The sequence below is a fragment of the Sinohyriopsis cumingii genome, chromosome 12 (assembly GCF_028554795.1).
Source record: "Sinohyriopsis cumingii isolate HCF-2022 chromosome 12, ASM2855479v2, whole genome shotgun sequence".
NCBI lineage: Eukaryota > Metazoa > Mollusca > Bivalvia > Unionida > Unionidae > Sinohyriopsis > Sinohyriopsis cumingii.
Genome location: NC_142972.1, coordinates 128,539,465 through 128,560,501, shown reverse-complemented (window position 1 = coordinate 128,560,501; position 21,037 = coordinate 128,539,465). Strand labels below are relative to the sequence as shown.

The window sequence follows — 21,037 nt, the reverse complement described above, 5'->3', positions numbered from 1 at the left end:
GCAGTACGCCGATAACCTTTCACACAAATTACCAAAGATGTATGGATTCTGATTCTCGTATTTTCCTACCAGCTGTATGATCTTTACACCGGGCCATATTCAGCTGGGGAGAGACACCAAAATGGCTGTCCAGATGAGGATTTAGTCTGTGGTGTGAACTCTGTCAACGGTCCACAATGTGGAGAACATGGAGTCTGTGAGGTTACTGACCTGATTAGTGAGACGTACAAGTGTACCTGTAAGCCAGGTTACCGACCTAGCTCGGGGCATAAGTGTGATACTGGTAAGCTCTGCTATTTCAAGAGATCTTCAGTATTATAAGAATATATATTTCTGTTGCTTCTAGGAATAATTATAAACCAGATATTTAAAACTTTTCCAGCCCAAAATGACTGCAGCTGTCTGATTTCTTGCATGCATACAATCTTCATATCAGTCACTCTGTCTTCACTACAGCCATCTCAGGCAATGTTGCTTTTTATCCTCTTGCTGTTTGACCTGTATTTTGTGATGTTATACTTCACTTTATAATACTCAGTTAAAATGTCCAGAATTGTTCCATCCCATGTTCGGCTGCTTAAGAGGGGTTGCTTTGTGCATACTTGAAAAAAATCAGTAAGAGTTATATAAGGCAACTTATATCTCTTTTTCAGAAACCACCATCCGTGATTTCAAGGAGAACAGTTTCCTTGGCTGGACACTGAAACAAGAGTTCTTCAGTCAGCATGTGAGATCAAGGACAACATCAGTCCAGATCTCCTTCAGGACCAGGGATGAAGATGGCATCCTGCTTCATCTTCCCTCCAACACGGATGAATACATCACTTTGGAGGTAAGGGTTAAAAAATGTTCCACTTCCATTATATTTTGAAACTCGTAGCCTGAAAATCCAAGTTACTGTGTATTGGGCTTGTACTACTTTTATAGAGAATGCACAGGTCCATTGGTGAACTTAGTAGAAGTTAATTTGATTTTACTTTAGCTAGTGAGATGTGTGCCTTGTTCAAGGTTACAGCAGAAGGGACCATGTCCAGTCCTGTGTTTTTTAATGTTTATGATGTGCACTTTTAATGTGTAAGATAGTTTTCATCAGGAAAATAGTCTGTCTATTTATTGGAATTTTCACAATAATGGGCAAGTGCTCTTATAAAATTGTTATTGCATTTATTTTAATCACCATTGGTCCCGTTTTTTGAGAGGCCTTGCTAATGAGATGCCACACTCTGATCTGCATGATGTTAAGTTTGTATAATTTGACCATCATGGGCCAATCCTTTTACAAGGTCATCTGTTAAGTGCAAATTGATCAGCCCCACTAAACAGGGACCACAGTATTGTCTTTAGAAACTGTATATTTAGTTAATATCTTTTGAGTAATGCACAGGTGAATAAAACTAAAGGTAAAATTTATTGTGTTGTGCAACCTCTTTCAGCAATCCTATTGTATGTTTATCGACATAACAAAATGATTAGCTTTTTATTGTCAAAAAATTTACTAGGGACAAAGAAAATAAATCCAATCAAAATTTTAAAAACTTGTGATGGAGGTGGCACAAAATCAACATCTTTTTTTCCTTGTGGAAACAGCCAAAAAGCGATTCAGAGTTACTGATATGTTACTTAATATGTAGTTAAATCCATGTTACATCTATTGTTTCTGGAGTTGGCCAATTAACGTTTGAAGGTTACTGATATGTTACAGAAAATCTAATTAAATCTCAGAATCTTTAATAAAATTTTTGTCGTTTTAAGTAGTGCATTGATAATCTAGAAGATAAGATATTAATTTATACTTCATATTCATAATCTGGAAGAGAAAACTTTAATTTATAATCCATATTGATAATCTTAAGTATATTCCATATTGAAAATCTTAATTATAATCCATGTTGATAATCTTAATTATAATCCATATTGATAATGTTAATTATTATCCATATTGATAATCTTAATTATTATCCATATTGATAATCTAAGTTATAATCCATATTGATAATCTTAATTATTATCTATATTGAAAATCATAATGATATTTTCTTTCTGAGGATAAAATGGAAATTGACATGTCAATGTTAACAGAGTTTTTTCATAGAACATATCAGCAAACATGACATCAGGTTAAGCAATGAAATCGTTTTTTCAAGTAAAGGTAGCAATGTAAGAAAGATAACTTTTTCTTTTTTTAGCTCCGCAGAGGACATGTGCATGTGCGGTACAACCTGGGTGACAGTTATGTCAAGGGTGATGGCGATCTTGAGCTAGCATTGTCATATGCTAGGGCCAGCAATGGTCAGTGGCATTCTGTCACTTTGACCCGAAGTGGCAAGTGGTTTGAGTTGAAGATGGATGGTGGGGAGGAGCGCTACCGCAATGAGACTTATGGTCCGACTGATGGACATCAGATGTTTTCCATGAAGATGGATCAGATTGTGTCAGGGGCATATGTTGTATTCAGCAGAAATCCTCTACCTCAGGGGCAGGACCTAAATAGCAGTACGTAAACCTGAAATATAATGACAAACTTGATTTCTTAAAACTTCTTTTATGTCATGAATAGACTTTCAGCCAAACTCAATTAATCAATTAAGGCTCTTCATGTTTGGAAAATTATGTTTAATCACCATAATTTATTAATTCAACAAAGATATTTGTTAATTTTTGAAGAATACATTTCTTTCTCTCCTAAACAAGTAAATAACTGATGTTCATTCAATTCGACTTAGTAGGAGTCATATATACATTTGTACATGTCAACCCCTTTGTACAGATTTTCTTTAATTTAGTACTTGCTAGTATACTTTCATGTTATTGCAACTTCATGAGGAAAGGGAAGGCTCAATCTGGCAGCAATTTGTAGCAGTCACCTTCTCCAGCTTTATTGTATATTATCACTGAAATATATCTTATGTATATTTAATTTGTATGTATGTTAGCTTTTGTTCATGATTTTTATGACTATGGAAGTTAACCTAGATTGTCTGTATTCTATTATTAAAGGTCCAAGAGTCATTATTTTGTATATCACTTAAAGAATGTTAACAGTTTTTCCTTTTATCTTGTTAGACTATTTTTTCATTAATTTGACAGGGCTTATCTTTCTAATTTTTTGTGCAGTTTTACCATTATGTTTTTAAAACATTATGTAAATGGCACTGTGAGGCCAGGATCATAAAGAAGTGCCATAAAACCCAATACCTACCTACTTGCCTACCCATCTATCCATCCTACATACATCAATACCTACCTACTTGCCTACCCATCTATCCATCCTACATACATCAATACCTACCTACTTGCCTACTCATCTATCCATCCTACATATATCAATACCTACCTACTTGCCTACCCATCTATCCATACTACATACATCAATACCTACCTACTTGCCTACCCATCTATCCATACTACATACATCAATACCTACCTACTTGCCTACCCATCTATCCATACTACATACATCAATACCTACCTACTTGCCTACCCATCTATCCATACTACATACATCAATACCTACCTACTTGCCTACCCATCTATCCATCCTACATACATCAATACCTACCTACTTGCCTACCCATCTATCCATCCTACATACATCAATACCTACCTACTTGCCTACCCATCTATCCATACTACATACATCAATACCTACCTACTTGCCTACCCATCTATCCATACTACATACATCAATACCTACCTACTTGCCTACCCATCTATCCATACTACATACATCAATACCTACCTACTTGCCTACCCATCTATCCATACTACATACATCAATACCTACCTACTTGCCTACCCATCTATCCATCCTACATACATCAATACCTACCTACTTGCCTACCCATCTATCCATCCTACATACATCAATACCTACCTACTTGCCTACCCATCTATCCATCCTACATACATCAATACCTACCTACTTGCCTACCCATCTATCCATCCTACATACATCAATACCTACCTACTTGCCTACCCATCTATCCATACTACATACATCAATACCTACCTACTTGCCTACCCATCTATCCATACTACATACATCAATACCTACCTACTTGCCTACCCATCTATCCATACTACATACATCAATACCTACCTACTTGCCTACCCATCTATCCATCCTACATACATCAATACCTACCTACTTGCCTACCCATCTATCCATCCTACATACATCAATACCTACCTACTTGCCTACCCATCTATCCATCCTACATACATCAATACCTACCTACCTGCCTACCCATCTATCCATGCTACATACATACTAAACATTGCCTGTATCTTTTACTTAAAGTGTAGAATTTGTATGTGTAAATTGAATGATTACTGAACCAATGACTGTTAGCAATGTTTCATTATGGCTTGTTATATTCATTGTGTTGTGAATGGTACTTACTTTTCATCATTTGCATTAGAAAGTAATGATGATAGTAATAACCATAACAGTGATTTGTTCATGGTTTCATTTTAGCTTGTGTGAATGACATAAGACTGAACGATGGCTGGTTCCCAATGCAGGTGTCAGAGAACACCATTAGTGGGACCGCTTTACTGGAATATGAAAGAAATGTGGACAACGATTGCAAACGAGATGACTGTAAAAATGTCCGATGCCCCCCTGGAAGCCCGTATCAAATGCAGTGCTATCCTCTTTGGGATGCATATGAGTGCAGGTGAGATTCTTCTTATTCAAGCCACAGAGTTTGCATAATTTTGAAAAATGCTGGAATCTTGGTAGTTTTTATTAAAAGTGTTGGAGTTTTAGGTTGGCTCCAAAAGGCACTGAACAGTGCATATAAAATGTGCTTGAGTTTGAAAACAAACACATTTTATTGAAAAACATTAATTTTCTGATAAAAGTATCAAGAAAGAAAAGAAATAATTCATTAAAGGAGTTAGAAACTCAGTCTTCATGGAATGTTAATGAAAAGTCCATATTGGGTCACTTTTGTATTGATTAAAACTTCTGGTTGGGTCATTTGTGTATCGATAAAGACTTCTGGTTGGGTCACTTGTCTATTGATTTAGATTTTCTGGTTGGGTCACTTGTCTGTTGATTTAGATTTTCTGGTTGGGTCACTTGTCTATTGATTTAGATTTTCTGGTTGGGTCACTTGTCTATTGATTTAGATTTTCTTTTGGCTTGCTTAAGTATTGATTAAGACTTCTGGTTGGGTCACTGATGTTTTTTGCAGGTTCAAAATCCTACTATCAGACCAGGCTGGGTGGGCCTCTGGTGTGTCCTTTGGGCAAGACACTTTACTCCAGTTGCATTGGTTGTAATTAGCCAATTTGTGTTGCTGTGCTGTATACCATCAAACCAAACTTGTGTATTAATTAAGATTTGTGTATTGATTGAAACTTCCAGATAGGTCACACATGTATTGATTACAACTACCATTTGGGTCACTTGGGTATTTATAAAGACTTATGGTTGGGTCACTTATGTATTAAGGCTTCCCATTGGGTCACTTCATGTATTCATAAAGACTTAGGGTTGGGTCACTTATGTATTAAGACTTCCCATTGGGTCACTTAATGTATTCATAAAGACTTAGGGTTGGGTCACTTATGTATTAAGACTTCCCACTGGGTCACTTAATGTATTCATAAAGACTTTCAGTGGGGTCACTTACATATTCATAGAGACTTCCAGTTGGGTTGTTCACACTAATAGTATTCAACCATTTTTGAGATTGTAATTGATACATAATTTAAATGAATGGATGCAGTTTTTACTGGGCTGTTAAGCCAACAAAAAGTTAGGTGAGGTGCTGCATGATGGTAAATGTATTTTCAAACAAGATTGCCAAAAGCACAATATGCCCTGTATACATGGGTATTAAAGCATTACAGCATTAAACAACAATTGTGTGTCGTGTTGTGTTGAATGATATTAGAAAAGTGGTAGATAAGGTCACCATAAATCATACTGATGGTGGGAACATGGTCAATTAAAACGAGTAAAAAATTTGCTTGTAGATTTTTTATTTAGTTCAAATTGGCGAAGAAATAACCATATGTACTCACTTAAAAGATGAGATCTACTGCAAACTGCACAGACCCAGATCTGCCATCACATAATGCACCAGCAGATCTGGGTCTGTGCAGTTTGTTTGGAGTAATCAGTAATTGCCTAGCTTAGCAAACATTTTAAAGTTCTTATTTAAGAAATGAAATGCTTAATTCTTCCTAAACTTGCACAGAAAAAGTTAATCATAGTGCCTGAAAATTCAATCAACCAATCAATTATTTGTATTTGATCAGGATTGCAGGCATTAACTCAAGGACCAATGAAGTCCTGACAAAACTGAATGCAAATAAGAGTGTCATCCATCTAACACTAACCTTACCATTGTTTTTCAGTCAGATAATGCTTTTATATTTCAACTTAGGCAAGGACAGTGTCAGGAATCGGTTAAGATTTATAAACAGTCATCAGTTTTGGATTACAAAATGGGTGATTAAACAATAATTATTCTGTCAATATCCCTAACCCTAACCCTATCCCTAACCCTAACCTTAACCAAAACCAAGTTTATTATACACTCAGCAAATGGAATCAGAATAGTTTGAGATATTGTTTTGAAATATATAAACATATATAATGATATTATTACAGAGAACAGAGAAGAGTCTTGCTAATGTGTTTGTATCATGACAAGAGTTTGTATCCCATACAAGACTAGTCCTACAATTTAAGACATGGCACGTTTTTGTTTTAGTGCTATGTCTTACTATCCAAATAACAGCCTTATATAGCGTGTTGTTCCAATGTTGTTGACATCAGAACAAGTAGTCAAAGTTTCAGGAATATCGCACATCCTTAGCAGCCTGTATCGACACTCTTCCACTAATTTATGTGTAATTAATATACTTACTGTACCATCTTTATCCTGGTGGAATCAATATCTGACACTTGCAAATGGACACATTTTCCTGGCCAGTTGACATACATTTGAATTTGTTGAAATGCATTGCTAGTCGAGGTATGCCAAAGTAGGTTCAAGTCAGTCTTGAACGAAATGAAACATTGCTTACTGTTCAAATAGGCACTATAGACATAACCATACCAAATCTGTATACCTCTTGAAGAAAGGTATTGTGTCATTAAACATGTATTTGTTTCTTCTAATTAAATATTTATGATAGATAGTGATAATAATAATAATAATAATAATTTTGTATAGCACCTAATCTTTTGAAGCTCTAAGTGCTTTACAACATTAGACAACACCTATAACATATATATAAAAACCATATATAATGATATTATTACAGAGAACAAACACCATGAAATTAGAAAAACATAAGAACCTGCTGTAAATATTTAAGGTAGGGAACATTATTAAGTCTTTAAGTTTGTTCTTGCAGTCGAAATAAGTGAGTTTTAAGAGCACTCTTGAAAGGGATTACTGTGCCTTTGTGTCTAAGTTCAATGGGCAATTAATTCCATGTTGCTGGGCCCTGGGATGCAAAAGAATGCTGTTCCATATGACTTTGTTTTCATGGTGGGAATAATGAGTATACAATCCTCAGAAGAGGAGCGTAAGTATCTTGCTGGTGTGTACACATGGGTGAGGTCAGATAGGTGTGTTGGACTGGAGTCCGTCAGTGAAACGTAGCACAGAGAACAAATTTTGTGTTTGATTCTGGTTCGAATGGATAGCCAGTGTAGGGTACAGAGCAGCGGGAAGGTGTGCTCTGATCGTCATACTCTAAGTATGATCCGAGCAGCTGTGTTTTGAACTTTTTAAAGTTTCTGAAGTAGATATTGAGATGAACCAGACAGAATTGAGTTACAATAGTCCAGTCTTGAAAGTACTAATGAACATACTAGTGTTAGTGGCATCAGCTAAAAGATATTTGCAAATGGAGCTGATGCGTCTCAGCACAAGATATGCAACCTTTCATATGTTTATGACATGTTGGTGCAGCGTGAGAGTACTGTGCAGAGTAACACCTAGGTTTCATACTGATTGTGTGAATTTAATGTTTGTCTTGCTTATATTTATTGTTTGAGGTAAAGGATGTGAATGAGAAAGTCTTTTTGTTGTGATCAGAATAGCCTAAGTTTTATCATCATTCATCTGCAGCTTGTTACGTGTCATCCATGATTTCACATCAGAAATGCACCTCTCTACACCTTGGATGGTAGCATCAACTTTAGTTGGGTGGCTAGATTTGTATATTTGAGTGTCATCAGCGTACAATTGGCAAGACACTGGATGATGAAGAAGAGGAATACAAAGAAGATGATGATTTTGAACAATTAGACCTAACGGAGAATGAAGGAGATGTAATTGAGAGAGCAGAAGATAAAATTGAAGAGGAAGACCCTCCACAGGACGATAAAGAAAGTGCATGGAATGATGAGCTACATTGCTGATTTACATCATGCTGGGACAACATAGGAAAAAAAGATATCAACATGCCATCTGACACCAGATACATCTAACATTTACATTAATATGGCGCTTGCATATATAACTGTAAACAGCGTCCCTGCGACCCATCTTGATTGGAAATTAAAAGCTAATGCCCCAGATTTCTATATAAGTTAAACCTTTGCCCATGCATGGGAACTGATGTGCCTTGTAACAGAAGGGTTGGTTTTACTACTTGTCACAGATCAGCTGAATATACAATACAAATACAGTCGACCCCCAGAAGCCCCTGCGTTGATTGAAGATGCAAATTTTGTTGAAAGGAAACATTACTTACAAAAGGTCAGCGATAACATAGCATGCCATGCTTGGCATAAATTGGACACAGAAGCACTTCTGAAACCAGATGATACTGCTTCAGTAGGATTTTGCTGTGATGAAGAGAATGATGATGACTTTATTGGATGTGAAATAAGAGGAAACTGTCCGAATGGAGAGTGGTTTCATTACTCGTGTTTGAATGTTGATAGGGATAATATACCCACAGAATGGTATTGTAGTGAAGACTGTAGACAGAAGATCCAACGACCAACCCATTACTGTTCATGCCATACCGATCTTGGTGCTGATGAGACAATGAAGGGATAATATACCCACAGAATGGTATTGTAGTGAAGACTGTAGACAGAAGATCCAACGACCAACCCATTACTGTTCATGCCATACCGATCTTGGTGCTGATGAGACAATGATAAGATGTAATGTTTAGGTAAAGAATGGTATCATCTTGTTTGTCTCGGAATGACTCTTGACTAGGTGCCAAAAGGGAAATGGTACTGCTCATATTGCAAAGGAAATTATCCAAAGAGCAAGACTCAACATACGAACAAAGCAGGCTGAAGAAAAGGGAAAATAATGTTAAAGAAAGAGGAAGATCATTTACCAGAGGATGACCACATTTACAATTACTCCTTGGGGATGTTATGGAGTGGTCTTAATCTTCTTTGTAGACGCGATGCTGTGTGAGAAACAGATGGCGAGGCTTTGCTGTCCCACTGGTGCCTGTATATAATAAATTTTCTCGCAAAGAGACACCTCAAGTACTTGATTCTCGCACATTGCCTGATTGCTGCTACAAATGGTTAATTACCTGAAAAACTACGGCATGAAATTACATGAAACAGGACAGTTAGTTATGGAGGGGGTATTGGTAGAAACCTTCCCATGGACCTCATGATTGAAGTCCTGAACAGGCTATTCAAGGATCAGTTGCAAGGAGCTTAAGGTCGATACACTGAAAATACAATTATTAGGTGCAGTCAAATCATAGGTCCTTTGGGAGAATTGCTTTATTTGCTTTTTTACGATAAGATGGTAGAGAATGAGATTTTCAGGCACCGAAGGAGGAGTCAAAACAGAGATGGCAATGTTGAGAAAATAGTTTGCTCTCATGTGGAGGAGAATATTTTCACTTTTGTGCCTGGCAGGGAGTACAGAGCTTTTCCATATTATAAGCACAATATAAATCCAAGACATTCTGGCAAATTCATTCCCAAACTCAAGGAACTCTCTAAACAACTAGATAGAACCAGAACTATTGTTATAAATAATTAACATAAAATGTCTTTTATCATCGCATTCTTGTTTTTAAGGAAGATTTCGAGGTCATATTTACTTTTGTGGTGCCTCTGTAAAGGAATATGTGTGAATACTTATAAGGAAGAGAGAGTGAGAAGTCTAATTTAGTTATCATTTGACTTTTTACTGCATAGCAGTACAAATAATTTATATACTGCCAAAGCAAGTGGAGTAAAGAGTCCTGGATGCGCTACTGCAGCCTAGCTTACCAAGCTTGATTCATTGTTAGGATTCACACCCGAACATGCTCGTTGCTTATATCGAGTGGAGCTTGAACTTTAAAAAAGCGTATTCTCCACATGTGTGAAAGCCTAAAGAGAGCAATAGTTCCTTGAAACGCAGTATTCGCAGAATGTATATTGTCAACAGTGGCATACTGTTTTTGTAACAATTACATTTTTTTCTGTGCGAAATAATGTGCACTTGTTTGTATTTATGAGCCATAACTCTAAAATTATTCAAATTAGTTGCAATAACCCATACGTCATTGTGTATGTAACCGTGAAAGAGGCAGGATATTAGCTATATATGCGACTGACATCATTTAGAATTTCTTTTTCTTTTTCTAAAGGTCAGATTTATTTCTATTTAAACCATGTTTTCTTAAGATGCATTGCTTTTGATATGGTCAGTTGATCATTGTGTTCAGGAGAGCAAATGCCAAGGAAGTTAGTTTATCCAGATTCCATTCATCTGGAAACCTTGTTATTTGGACATAATTAAACAGAACGGAATTCCTGAATGTTAATTTCCTCCACTAATCCAGAAATCCACGATCCAAATTTTGAAATCAAAATCAGGAAGCAAGGCGTAAAATTAATATAAAACTTGATCTTGACAATCCTGAAAGAATCTGTTCAAAAATAATAAAATTTGAGGAATTGTACATGAAAATAAAATCATTATAATAAAACAACTTCCCTATGCAAATTTGACGGTGTCATTGTACATGTATCAATCTCTGATTGTTAAAATTCTACTCAAACATTAAAGTTATTTAAAGTTATATTTTTATCACGCTTTTGTACAGAAAGCTTTAAAAATTAGTGTAACCTCATTAACCCTTTACCTCATACAAGCGTCTTTGGACGCCCCATCTCCATTCGCATGGAAGCGCCTTTTGACGCTTCTGCAAGATTCGCATGGAAGCGCCTTTTGATGCCTGCTGTAAACATCAGCCATTTTGAGCTAGTTTTCATAGTGCCACCTTGGGGGAAAACCTCCCAATTAGATACTACATTCATTTCTGCGAATGACAGTTACGTCAGATCACGTGGTCGCTATTCATGCACTGGTCAATATCTGCTATTTAAAGTAACTGGGTCATAATCTCCACTCTCCAAAATGGCAGCCGCGGATTTCATTCAGTACGTACAAAGTTTTCACGATTAGAATAACAACCACGAAAGATTAATAAATTAGATAAAGTCTCAGATATTAATGTAGGCAGCAATTAGCTTTTATAAATTATCAAATTCAGATGACTTAGTGATGTAGACACAGATGAAAACCTTGTAAATTTCGAATATTGGAAATGGCAGCTACAGTAGGTCACGTGGCCTCACTAACGTGATGGTGAACAATGTCTCTCTTGATTTTGAAGCACATAAAAAAATTTCTAATGTGAAAAATAATTACACAGCTATAACAATTGGACTTTACTCTTAAATTTTTCCACATATATATGTACCAAAAATGTAAAATGGTTAAAATTGCTGTTAAACGTAACATACACTACATTGCTTAACAGTTCACAGGCAGGATTTCATTCAGTACTTACAAAGTTTTCACGATTAGAATCACAACCATGAAAGATTCAATAACTTAGGTAAAGGCTCTGATATTGATGTAGGCAGCAATTAGTTTTTTTTTTAAATTATCAAATTCAGATGACTTAGTGATGTAGACACAGACGAAAAACTTGTAAATTTCAAGTATGAGAAATGGCAGCTACAGTTGGTCATGCGGCCTCACTGACATGACGGTGAATGAGTTCTCTCAAGATTTTAAAGCACATAAAAAATTCTTCCCTGAAAAATAATTACACAGCTATAACAATAGGACTTTACTCTTAAATTTTTCCACATTTAATAGATGTGTACCAAAAATGTAAAATGGTTAAAATTGCTGTTAAACGTAACATAAACTACATTGCTTAACAAATCACAGGCAGGCTATGCGTATGTGGTCGGCTAGGTAACAGGTGTTCTATTTATAGCATGCTGCACTTTGTCACTATGGTCTCTGAGGTAAAGGGTTAATCCAGACACCTTCATTCCCAGTGAATATGTCCGGAATAATGAGTTTTCCGTATAATTAAATTCATCAGTTTTATTTTAAGCTGTCTTCATACCCTATACATGTATTTCCTACTTTATTTTAAAAAATGTTTGAAATAAAATATTGAATAAGACATGCATTTGGTTCACATTATTATAACGGCTGGTATTTGTTAGCACTTCCCCCCCCCCCCACCGATTTTGGTATTTTGGTAAGACAACAAATCTTTCTTATGATGTCTGGCATCTCTATTCGTCTGTGCTTACTTTGTTGCCATATTAATATAAACAGTACAAAAATACAAACTGATATCTCAAGCTTTATATAGTAAACTGTTTATATCATAAACTAATAAAAATCAGCTATTTTTTTTATATCATATTTCACAACTGTTATGTCTGCAAATAAACCGATACTTGATGTTGTTAATCATTCTGAAATTAATCCCTGTGCTATCCAAAATTAAATCGATCAGCTCTATTTGTACAGCCATCCACTAACTTTGTTATTTATAATTGTAAAACAACAAAGAGAATTAATGACACACTTAAGTTATTGAACCATATGTCATGTCAATAGTGTATGCGATTTTATGCCAATGTATTTCTTTTACTAACACAATTGTCAGCAAGTAGGAAAAACATACATTGTTTGTACAATCACTAGTTACAATGTTTTTACTCACCTTGTAGTTTTTTTCATTGCAAATGGTCACATGATCAAGTAATAACTTGAATGTTTGAGTCAATTTGATTTTCATTTGATTCCACACTGGTTCCAATACTGTCAACTGTAGTTCATTCTCTCAGCTGAAGCACAGATACACTATTTTTTGTTTCAGTATAACAAAGAAATGTACTTTTTATTATGGCTATGAGGAACAAAATGGCACTGTTTGTTAAAATGATTAGATACTTTAATTTCATTAAAATAAAACAGCCTTGTTGAAACCTACTTCTGCATTCCTCCGCCATTATCGCATAGCATTCAACTGAAATGAATGTCAAAAGAACATAAAAATGCATTCATTTGCTAGTGTCAGATTTGGAGTCAATCACGGTAAAGACAACAAAGTAAGTATATCAATAAGTATGTGGGTGAATGTTGATATTTATTGCCAAGTATGTGATAATCATGAAAATTTCACCTCTTATTCAGTAGAGTTCAAAACACACTACACAAGGCAGTTGTTTTGGCAGTAAGACCCATCACTCCCAGAACAAAAATATTGGGTGATGCGTCTTACGTTGTAGGACTAATGCAGGACTTGGCTTTTGTCAGGTTGGTACTTTTGGAGTTATCTATCCATTTATTAAAACTTGTACTTAAACCAGATATCTTGGGAAGGGTATTATGTGAGCACTTACTGACAGATCCAGTCCAAAATATTGGGTATGATACTGAACTTTGACCAAAAATAATGATACAAATCAAACTCAGGTAATTGGTTATTTCATTGTTAGTGACCAAGCTTCACCAAATTGGTAATCATGACGCCAGTAATAACTGGTAATAAATCTAACAAAATAATAAAGTTTGAAGACCATCAGGATATTGTTCATTGTAGAATTGTCTATTTTTATGGTGTGAAAATCTCTTTATACAGTATGCACAATATTCTTTAACACAGTAGAATGTAATATGCTTTGCAATTGGTTACACATCAAGGAATATAATATGCTTTCTGATTGGCTCATTAAAATTTGAGACAGTAAAATCAACCATATATAATCAGAAATATTGATGCTATTGTAAAGTCACGACTTTCCTGTGATTTAATGCCCAGGAGGATTAGATTTTCATTTTTTGTTTGACAAAAATTTAAAAAAAAGGTTGGGGATAAGTCTTGTATTGTTGACATGAGGAAGTTTATGTTGGCTTTTCTACAGGAAATATAGTTTTGTTTATTGGCTTCACTGATTTATCATTGATAATATGTATCTGTTTTAGAAATGAAAATAAGGGTGGGGCAGGGCAGTTTCTACCTCCATCTGAAAAATAGTGGGAATTTTCTGAATATAGGAAGACCGAGCTAGAAAATATTTGTATTTTTTTGCAGTTTTTGAGGAATTAATATGAATTCCATAATCATGCATCCTATAATAGAGAATGCTTTTTATAATAAAATCACCAGGAATATCCTTGTTAATATGTATATGCACTTTACTATTGCAGATGTCCACCTGGAAAATTTGCTGATGGCTACAATTGTCTGAATGTACTCTACTGTGAAAGGGACAACCCTTGTTTTGAGGGGTCTACCTGTATAAATGAGCCCTTTCCCACCAATTTTACCTGTATATGTCCGCCTGGATGGAGTGGTCAGTTATGTAATGTCCTTGCCAATGTGGAAACTGAGAATGCAGGAATAACCACAGGCTTCATTGTTATCATTATTGTCTGCATCTTCATTCTACTCAGTAAGTACAGGAAATAAAATAATTGATATAGCAGTTCTTCACTATAACGTCCTGTTATAAGGTAAATACAGTTGTGGATCCCGTTTCACTATAATGCAATTTCTTTTTATTAGGCAAAATGGTTGTGGATCACATTTCATTATAATGTTCCTTTTGTAAGGTAACTATGGTTGTGGATCCCCATTTCACTGTAATGATATTCCTGTTACAAGGCAACTGCGGTTGTGGATCCCATTTCATTATAATGCTATTCCTGTTACAAGGCAACTATGGTTTGGACCCCATTTCACTATAATGCTATTCCTGTTGTAAGGCAACTATGATTGTGGATCCAATTTTACTATAATGCTATTCCTGTTACAAAGCAACTATGGATGTGGATCCCATTTAACTACAATGCTATTCCTGTTACAAGGCAACTATGGTTGTGGATTCATTTCATTATAATGCTATTCCTGTTATAAGGCAACTGATTGTGGATCCCATTTTACTACAATGCTATTCCTGTTATAAGGCAACTATGATTGTGGATCCCATTTTACTATAGTGCTATTCCTGTTACAAGGCAACTATAATTGTGGATTCCATTTCATTATAATGCTATTCCTGTTATAAGGCATCTATGGTTGTGGATCCCATTTTACTATAATGCTATTTCTGTTATAAGGCAACCATGATTGTGGATCCCATTTTACTACAATGCTATTCCTGTTACAAGGCAACTATGATTGTGGATCCCATTTCATTATAATGCTATTCCGGTTACAAGGCAACTATGGTTGTGGATCCCATTTCATTATAATGATATTCCTGTTATAAGGCAACTATGGTTGTGGATCCCATTTCACTATAATGCTATTCCTGTTATAAGGCAACTATGATTGTGGATCCCATTTTACTAAAACGCTATTCCTGTTATAAGGCAACTATGGTTGTGGATCTCGTTTCATTAAGTATCAGTAAAATTATATATATATCATGTACATCATCATAAGACAATCTCACCATACATCATTATTGCTGTATGACTCAATGGAAAGCTTTGTAATTGGTATTACTATAACAATCAGTATATGTCCAAATTGTTGTCACCAGTTCAGTTTTTTTTCTCATCATCACAAGTTTTTTTCTATATCTCCGTTCATGTACTTTTTGTACTTGAACATTTTTGAGTTAAATATATTTTGTAACATAGTTTTTTTTTTATTTTTGATTACCCACAGTTCAGTCCTTAAAGAATAAATATTAATATTTGTAATAAAGCTGACTGACATTCCCAGAAGTTATAAATATCCATCATTGGACTCAATATAATGCCTAGTTTGTCCTAAATGACATTGATGCCAGTCATAATCCAAAATGGCTGCCATGACAGCTGTCTTAAAAATCTTGATGTTTTTACTCTTCAAATAGATGATTGTCATGACATGGGTTGCCACCAAAAGACTTCTAATAATGTTTACTTTGTCCTAAATGAAAATAGTAGACATCTAGTATGTGCACCACAGGAGCTAATTTGGAAGAAACAAAATGTATCACTGAAGAATTTCAGGGATGGTTTAACACTCAGAAGTTAATAGGAAGAATTAGTCTTGTCTTGAAATTATTTCACCCTGTAGGGCATCAGAACCATTCAAGGGACACTTGTTATAATTTATTGTCAAGTTGAATGGCATTGTTATAATTTATTGTCAAGTTGAATGGCATTGTTATAATTTATTGTCAAGTTGAATGGCATTGTTATAATCTTTTGTCAAGTTGAATGGCAATCTTTTGTGAAGTTGAATAGCAATGTTATAATCTTTTGTCAGGTTGAATGGCATTGTTATAATTTATTGTCAAGTTGAATGGCATTGTTATAATCTTTTGTGAGGTTGAATGGCATTGTTATAATCTTTTGTCAAGTTGAATGGCATTGTTATAATCTTTTGTCAGGTTGAATGGCATTGTTATAATCTTTTGTCAGGTTGAATGGCATTGTTATAATTTATTGTCAAGTTGAATGGCATTGTTATAATCTTTTGTCAAGTTGAATGGCATTGTTATAATTTATTGTCAGGTTGAATGGCATTGTTATAATTTATTGTCAGGTTGAATGGCATTGTTATAATTTATTGTCAGGTTGAATGGCATGCTACACATGCTATATTATAACCCATACATTTGAGAAATAAATAGTACTACTACTACTGCTGCTGATTCTGCTACTTGTTACCAATACTGCTGCTGCTCATACTAATACATCATATAGCTAATCACTAATCTTTAGAATTATTTTCTTTTTCCTTCCAGTTGTGTCACTGTTGGTGTTCCTGCTGATCCGTTACAAGTCCAAGAAGTCCCCAGACAAACTGGTGCTGGATGAAGATTTGGATGACATTCGGGAAAATATTGTTAACTATGATGAAGAGGGAGCAGGTTGGATGGCTTTTGTTATTTTGCAGATTAAATATTAGTAATGTATGCAAGGCCCACTACATATACCTATAGGAAAGGCCCAACTACATATACCTATAGGAAAGGCCCACTACATATACCTATAGGAAAGGCCCACTACATATACCTATAGCAAAGGCCCACTACATATACCTATAGCAAAGGCCCACTACATATACCTATAGGAAAGGCCCACTACATATACCTATAGCAAAGGCCCACTACATATACCTATAGCAAAGGCCCACTACATATACCTATAGCAAAGGCCCAACTACATATACCTATAGCAAAGGCCCACTACATATACCTATAGCAAAGGCCCACTACATATACCTATAGGAAAGGCCCACTACATATACCTATAGCAAAGGCCCACTACATATACCTATAGCAAAGGCCCACTACATATACCTATAGCAAAGGCCCACTACATATACCTATAGGAAAGGCCCACTACATATACCTATAGCAAAGGCCCACTACATATACCTATAGCAAAGGCCCACTACATATACCTATAGCAAAGGCCCAACTACTTATCTTTATGGATGCTATAAGCAAGCTGACTTCATATACCTTTAGATTGATTACCAATCTGTGTTACAAGCAAACTGACTTTATTTAGCTTTAGATAGATTACCCATCTGTGTTACAAGCAAACTGACTTCATATACCATTAGATAGATTACCTTCTGTGTTACAAGTAAACTGACTTCATATACCTTTAGATAGATTACCCTTCTGTGTTACAAGCAAACTGACTTCATATACTGTTAGATAGATTACTCTTCTGTTATAAGCAAACTGACTTCATATACCTTTAGATAGATTACCAATCTGTGTTACAAGCAAACTGACTTAATATACCGTTAGATAGATTACCCTTCTGTGTTACAACCAAACTGACTTCATATACCATACGCCATATTTTGATAATGATACAAAGAAAGGCACCTAGAACATGAAAAATTATTATAATGAGATTTCTCATCTTGCATCCTGATTATTCACTATATGTCAGGTGAGCTGTCTTTTTTGCTGTTGATGTCCTAACTTTGGACCTTTCGGTCTTAGGCTGATTTTTGTCACTGAGCAGTCTGATTTGCAGTCAGATTAAATTAATGATCTTATATTAATTAAATTGTGTCTTATGGCCACTTGCGTCTTTGCTGTAGGTGAAAATTAATTAAATTGTGTCTTGTGGCCACTTGCGTCTTTGCTGTAGGTGAAAATTAATTAAATTGTGTCTTGTGGCCACTTGCGTCTTTGCTGTAGGTGAAAATTAATTAAATTGTGTCTTATGGCCACTTGCGTCTTTGCTGTAGGTGAAAATTAATTAAATTGTGTCTTATGGCCACTTGCGTCTTTGCTGTAGGTGAAAATTAATTAAATTGTGTCTTATGGCCACTTGCGTCTTTGCTGTAGGTGAAAATTAATTAAATTATGTCTTATGGCCACTTGCGTCTTTGCTGTAGGTGAAAATTAATTAAATTGTGTCTTATGGCCACTTGCGTCTTTGCTGTAGGTGAAAATTAATTAAATTGTGTCTTGTGGCCACTTGCGTCTTTGCTGTAGGTGAAAATTAATTAAATTGTGTCTTGTGGCCACTTGCGTCTTTGCTGTAGGTGAAAATTAATTAAATTGTGTCTTATGGCCACTTGCGTCTTTGCTGTAGGTAAAAATTAATTAAATTGTGTCTTATGGCCACTTGCGTCTTTGCTGTAGGTGAAAATTAATTAAATTGTGTCTTATGGCCACTTGCGTCTTTGCTGTAGGTGAAAATTAATTAAATTGTGTCTTATGGCCACTTGCGTCTTTGCTGTAGGTGAAAATTAATTAAATTGTGTCTTATGGCCACTTGCGTCTTTGCTGTAGGTGAAAATTAATTAAATTGTGTCTTATGGCCACTTGCGTCTTTGCTGTAGGTGAAAATTAATTAAATTGTGTCTTATGGCCACTTGCTTCTTTGCTGTAGGTGAAAATTAATTAAATTGTGTCTTATGGTCACTTGCTTCTTTGCTGTAGGTGAAGAAGATCAGGATGCTTATGATATTGGTCGGCTACGCAAACCATACGATGGAGATTCAATGATGAAGGTTCCCTATGACCCCCTTCATGCAGAGAGGTACCCCAAAAGAGGTAAGAGTTGTAATGGATTGTGTCCTCTTCAGGTTATGAAGAACACCTAACAAAACTCCAACAACACTGGTGATAACTTTTTGAATTTGTATCGCTATTGATCATGCTGACTTTTTCATCAAATCTGATGGAGCTGTGCTTGAAATGCATTTTGGAGACATTTGGAAAATCCTTGCTTAGGACTTAGCCTTATATGGCTATGACACTTAGCCTTGTATGGCTATGCCACTTAGCCTTGTATGGCTATGCCACTTAGCCTTGTATGGCTATGACACTTAGCCTTGTATGGCTATGCCACTTAGCCTTGTATGGCTATGCCACTTAGCCTTGTATGGCTATGACACTTAGCCTTGTATGGCTATGACACTTAGCTGTGTATGGCTATGACACTTAGCCGTGTATGGCTATGACACTTAGCCTTGTATGGCTATGACATTGTCCTTGTTCATATAAGACATGTTTAGGTGAATTTCTTTTCATAAAAAGGCCTTCTCCAGTAATACATACTTGAGACTCAGGGAAACTGTATGACTATAAATGAAAAACAAAAGTATTTTACCATTTGGATTTCTGTAATGAGAAATTAACATCTGAGCAAACTCAAGAACCCAGATCCTTTAGACAAAATAATAAACACAACTTTGCATTGTTTTGACTTTCTTCTAGCACAGTAAACATGAAAATAAATTTTCTTTTTCTCATTATGTTTAATATTAATTGGGTATATATTTCTTTGAATGTACCATTATTGGTTTGGTACCAACATCTGTGGATTGTGTGGTTACCATAAGCACTCACTTGTAAGTCAATTCCAACTGCACAGATCCAGATTTGCGATTGTATAATGCACAGATTGTTAGGAGTAACCAATAGAATAGACAGCCTATTCTCTGGTCTATCTGTGCATTATGTGACCACAGATTATGGCACTTGCTGTCTGGTCTATCTGTGCATTATGTGACCACAGATCATGGCACTTGCTGTCTGGTCTATCTGTGCATTATGTGACCACAGATTATGGCACTTGCTGTCTGGTCTATCTGTGCATTATGTGACTACAGATTATAGCTCTTGCTGTCTGGTCTATCTGTGCATTATGTGACCGCAGATTATGGTACTTGCTGTCTGTAGTTGGACTGGACTTGTGAGTATTTACAGCACAACAAATGCACTATTTTAAAGGTTCAGTGAACATGGTCAGTTTTAGTTTAAAATGGCAAAAGTTGGTGTACATGAAAAAACAAGAATTTTTGGTTTACTTCATTAGTAAATAAGTTGATAAGAATCACATCTCATCAGATCATCCAGACATGGTGCAAAATTAACCCACTGAGTCATTTTTTTATCCATATCCTAACATTGTCACTTCTGAGATGGCTGAGAAATCCAGAGGAAGTTATTATAACTTATAATCTAGTTGTAATTCAAGTTTGTAGGGTGAATTAATCACTTTAAATGAAGATGAGAAAATGCTGTTTTGCATATAAAGATAAATAATAACCATCCTTTAGCTTTTAAATACTTGCCTTTAAAATTTTAAAAATAACTATATGCTGAGAAACATAAAAGAACAATTAAAAATGAAACAATAATTTAAGAAATTGTAACGTCTTGATAGCCATCAGCAGTTCCTGCTAGCTTGTCACAGAGGATGCATGAATGCCGGCTCAGATTCGGAGGGTTTGTTGTTTAGGGGTTCCATTATGTCAAAATTTGACTGGTTACATG

The 21,037-nt window shown here is 35.4% G+C and overlaps 1 protein-coding gene across 1 annotated transcript in view; it reads left to right on the top strand.

The window, feature by feature from the left end:
• Nucleotides 1-21,037, top strand: part of LOC149787442 (neural-cadherin-like) — a 171,334-nt gene that overhangs the window by 138,541 nt on the left and 11,756 nt on the right. The window contains exons 28-34 of the mRNA XM_089978058.1: nt 73-283; nt 654-832; nt 2,187-2,493; nt 4,478-4,679; nt 14,487-14,731; nt 17,024-17,149; nt 19,196-19,309. Coding sequence (XP_089834184.1) covers nt 73-283; nt 654-832; nt 2,187-2,493; nt 4,478-4,679; nt 14,487-14,731; nt 17,024-17,149; nt 19,196-19,309 — 1,384 coding nt within the window. The remainder of the gene's footprint in view (nt 1-72; nt 284-653; nt 833-2,186; nt 2,494-4,477; nt 4,680-14,486; nt 14,732-17,023; nt 17,150-19,195; nt 19,310-21,037) is intronic.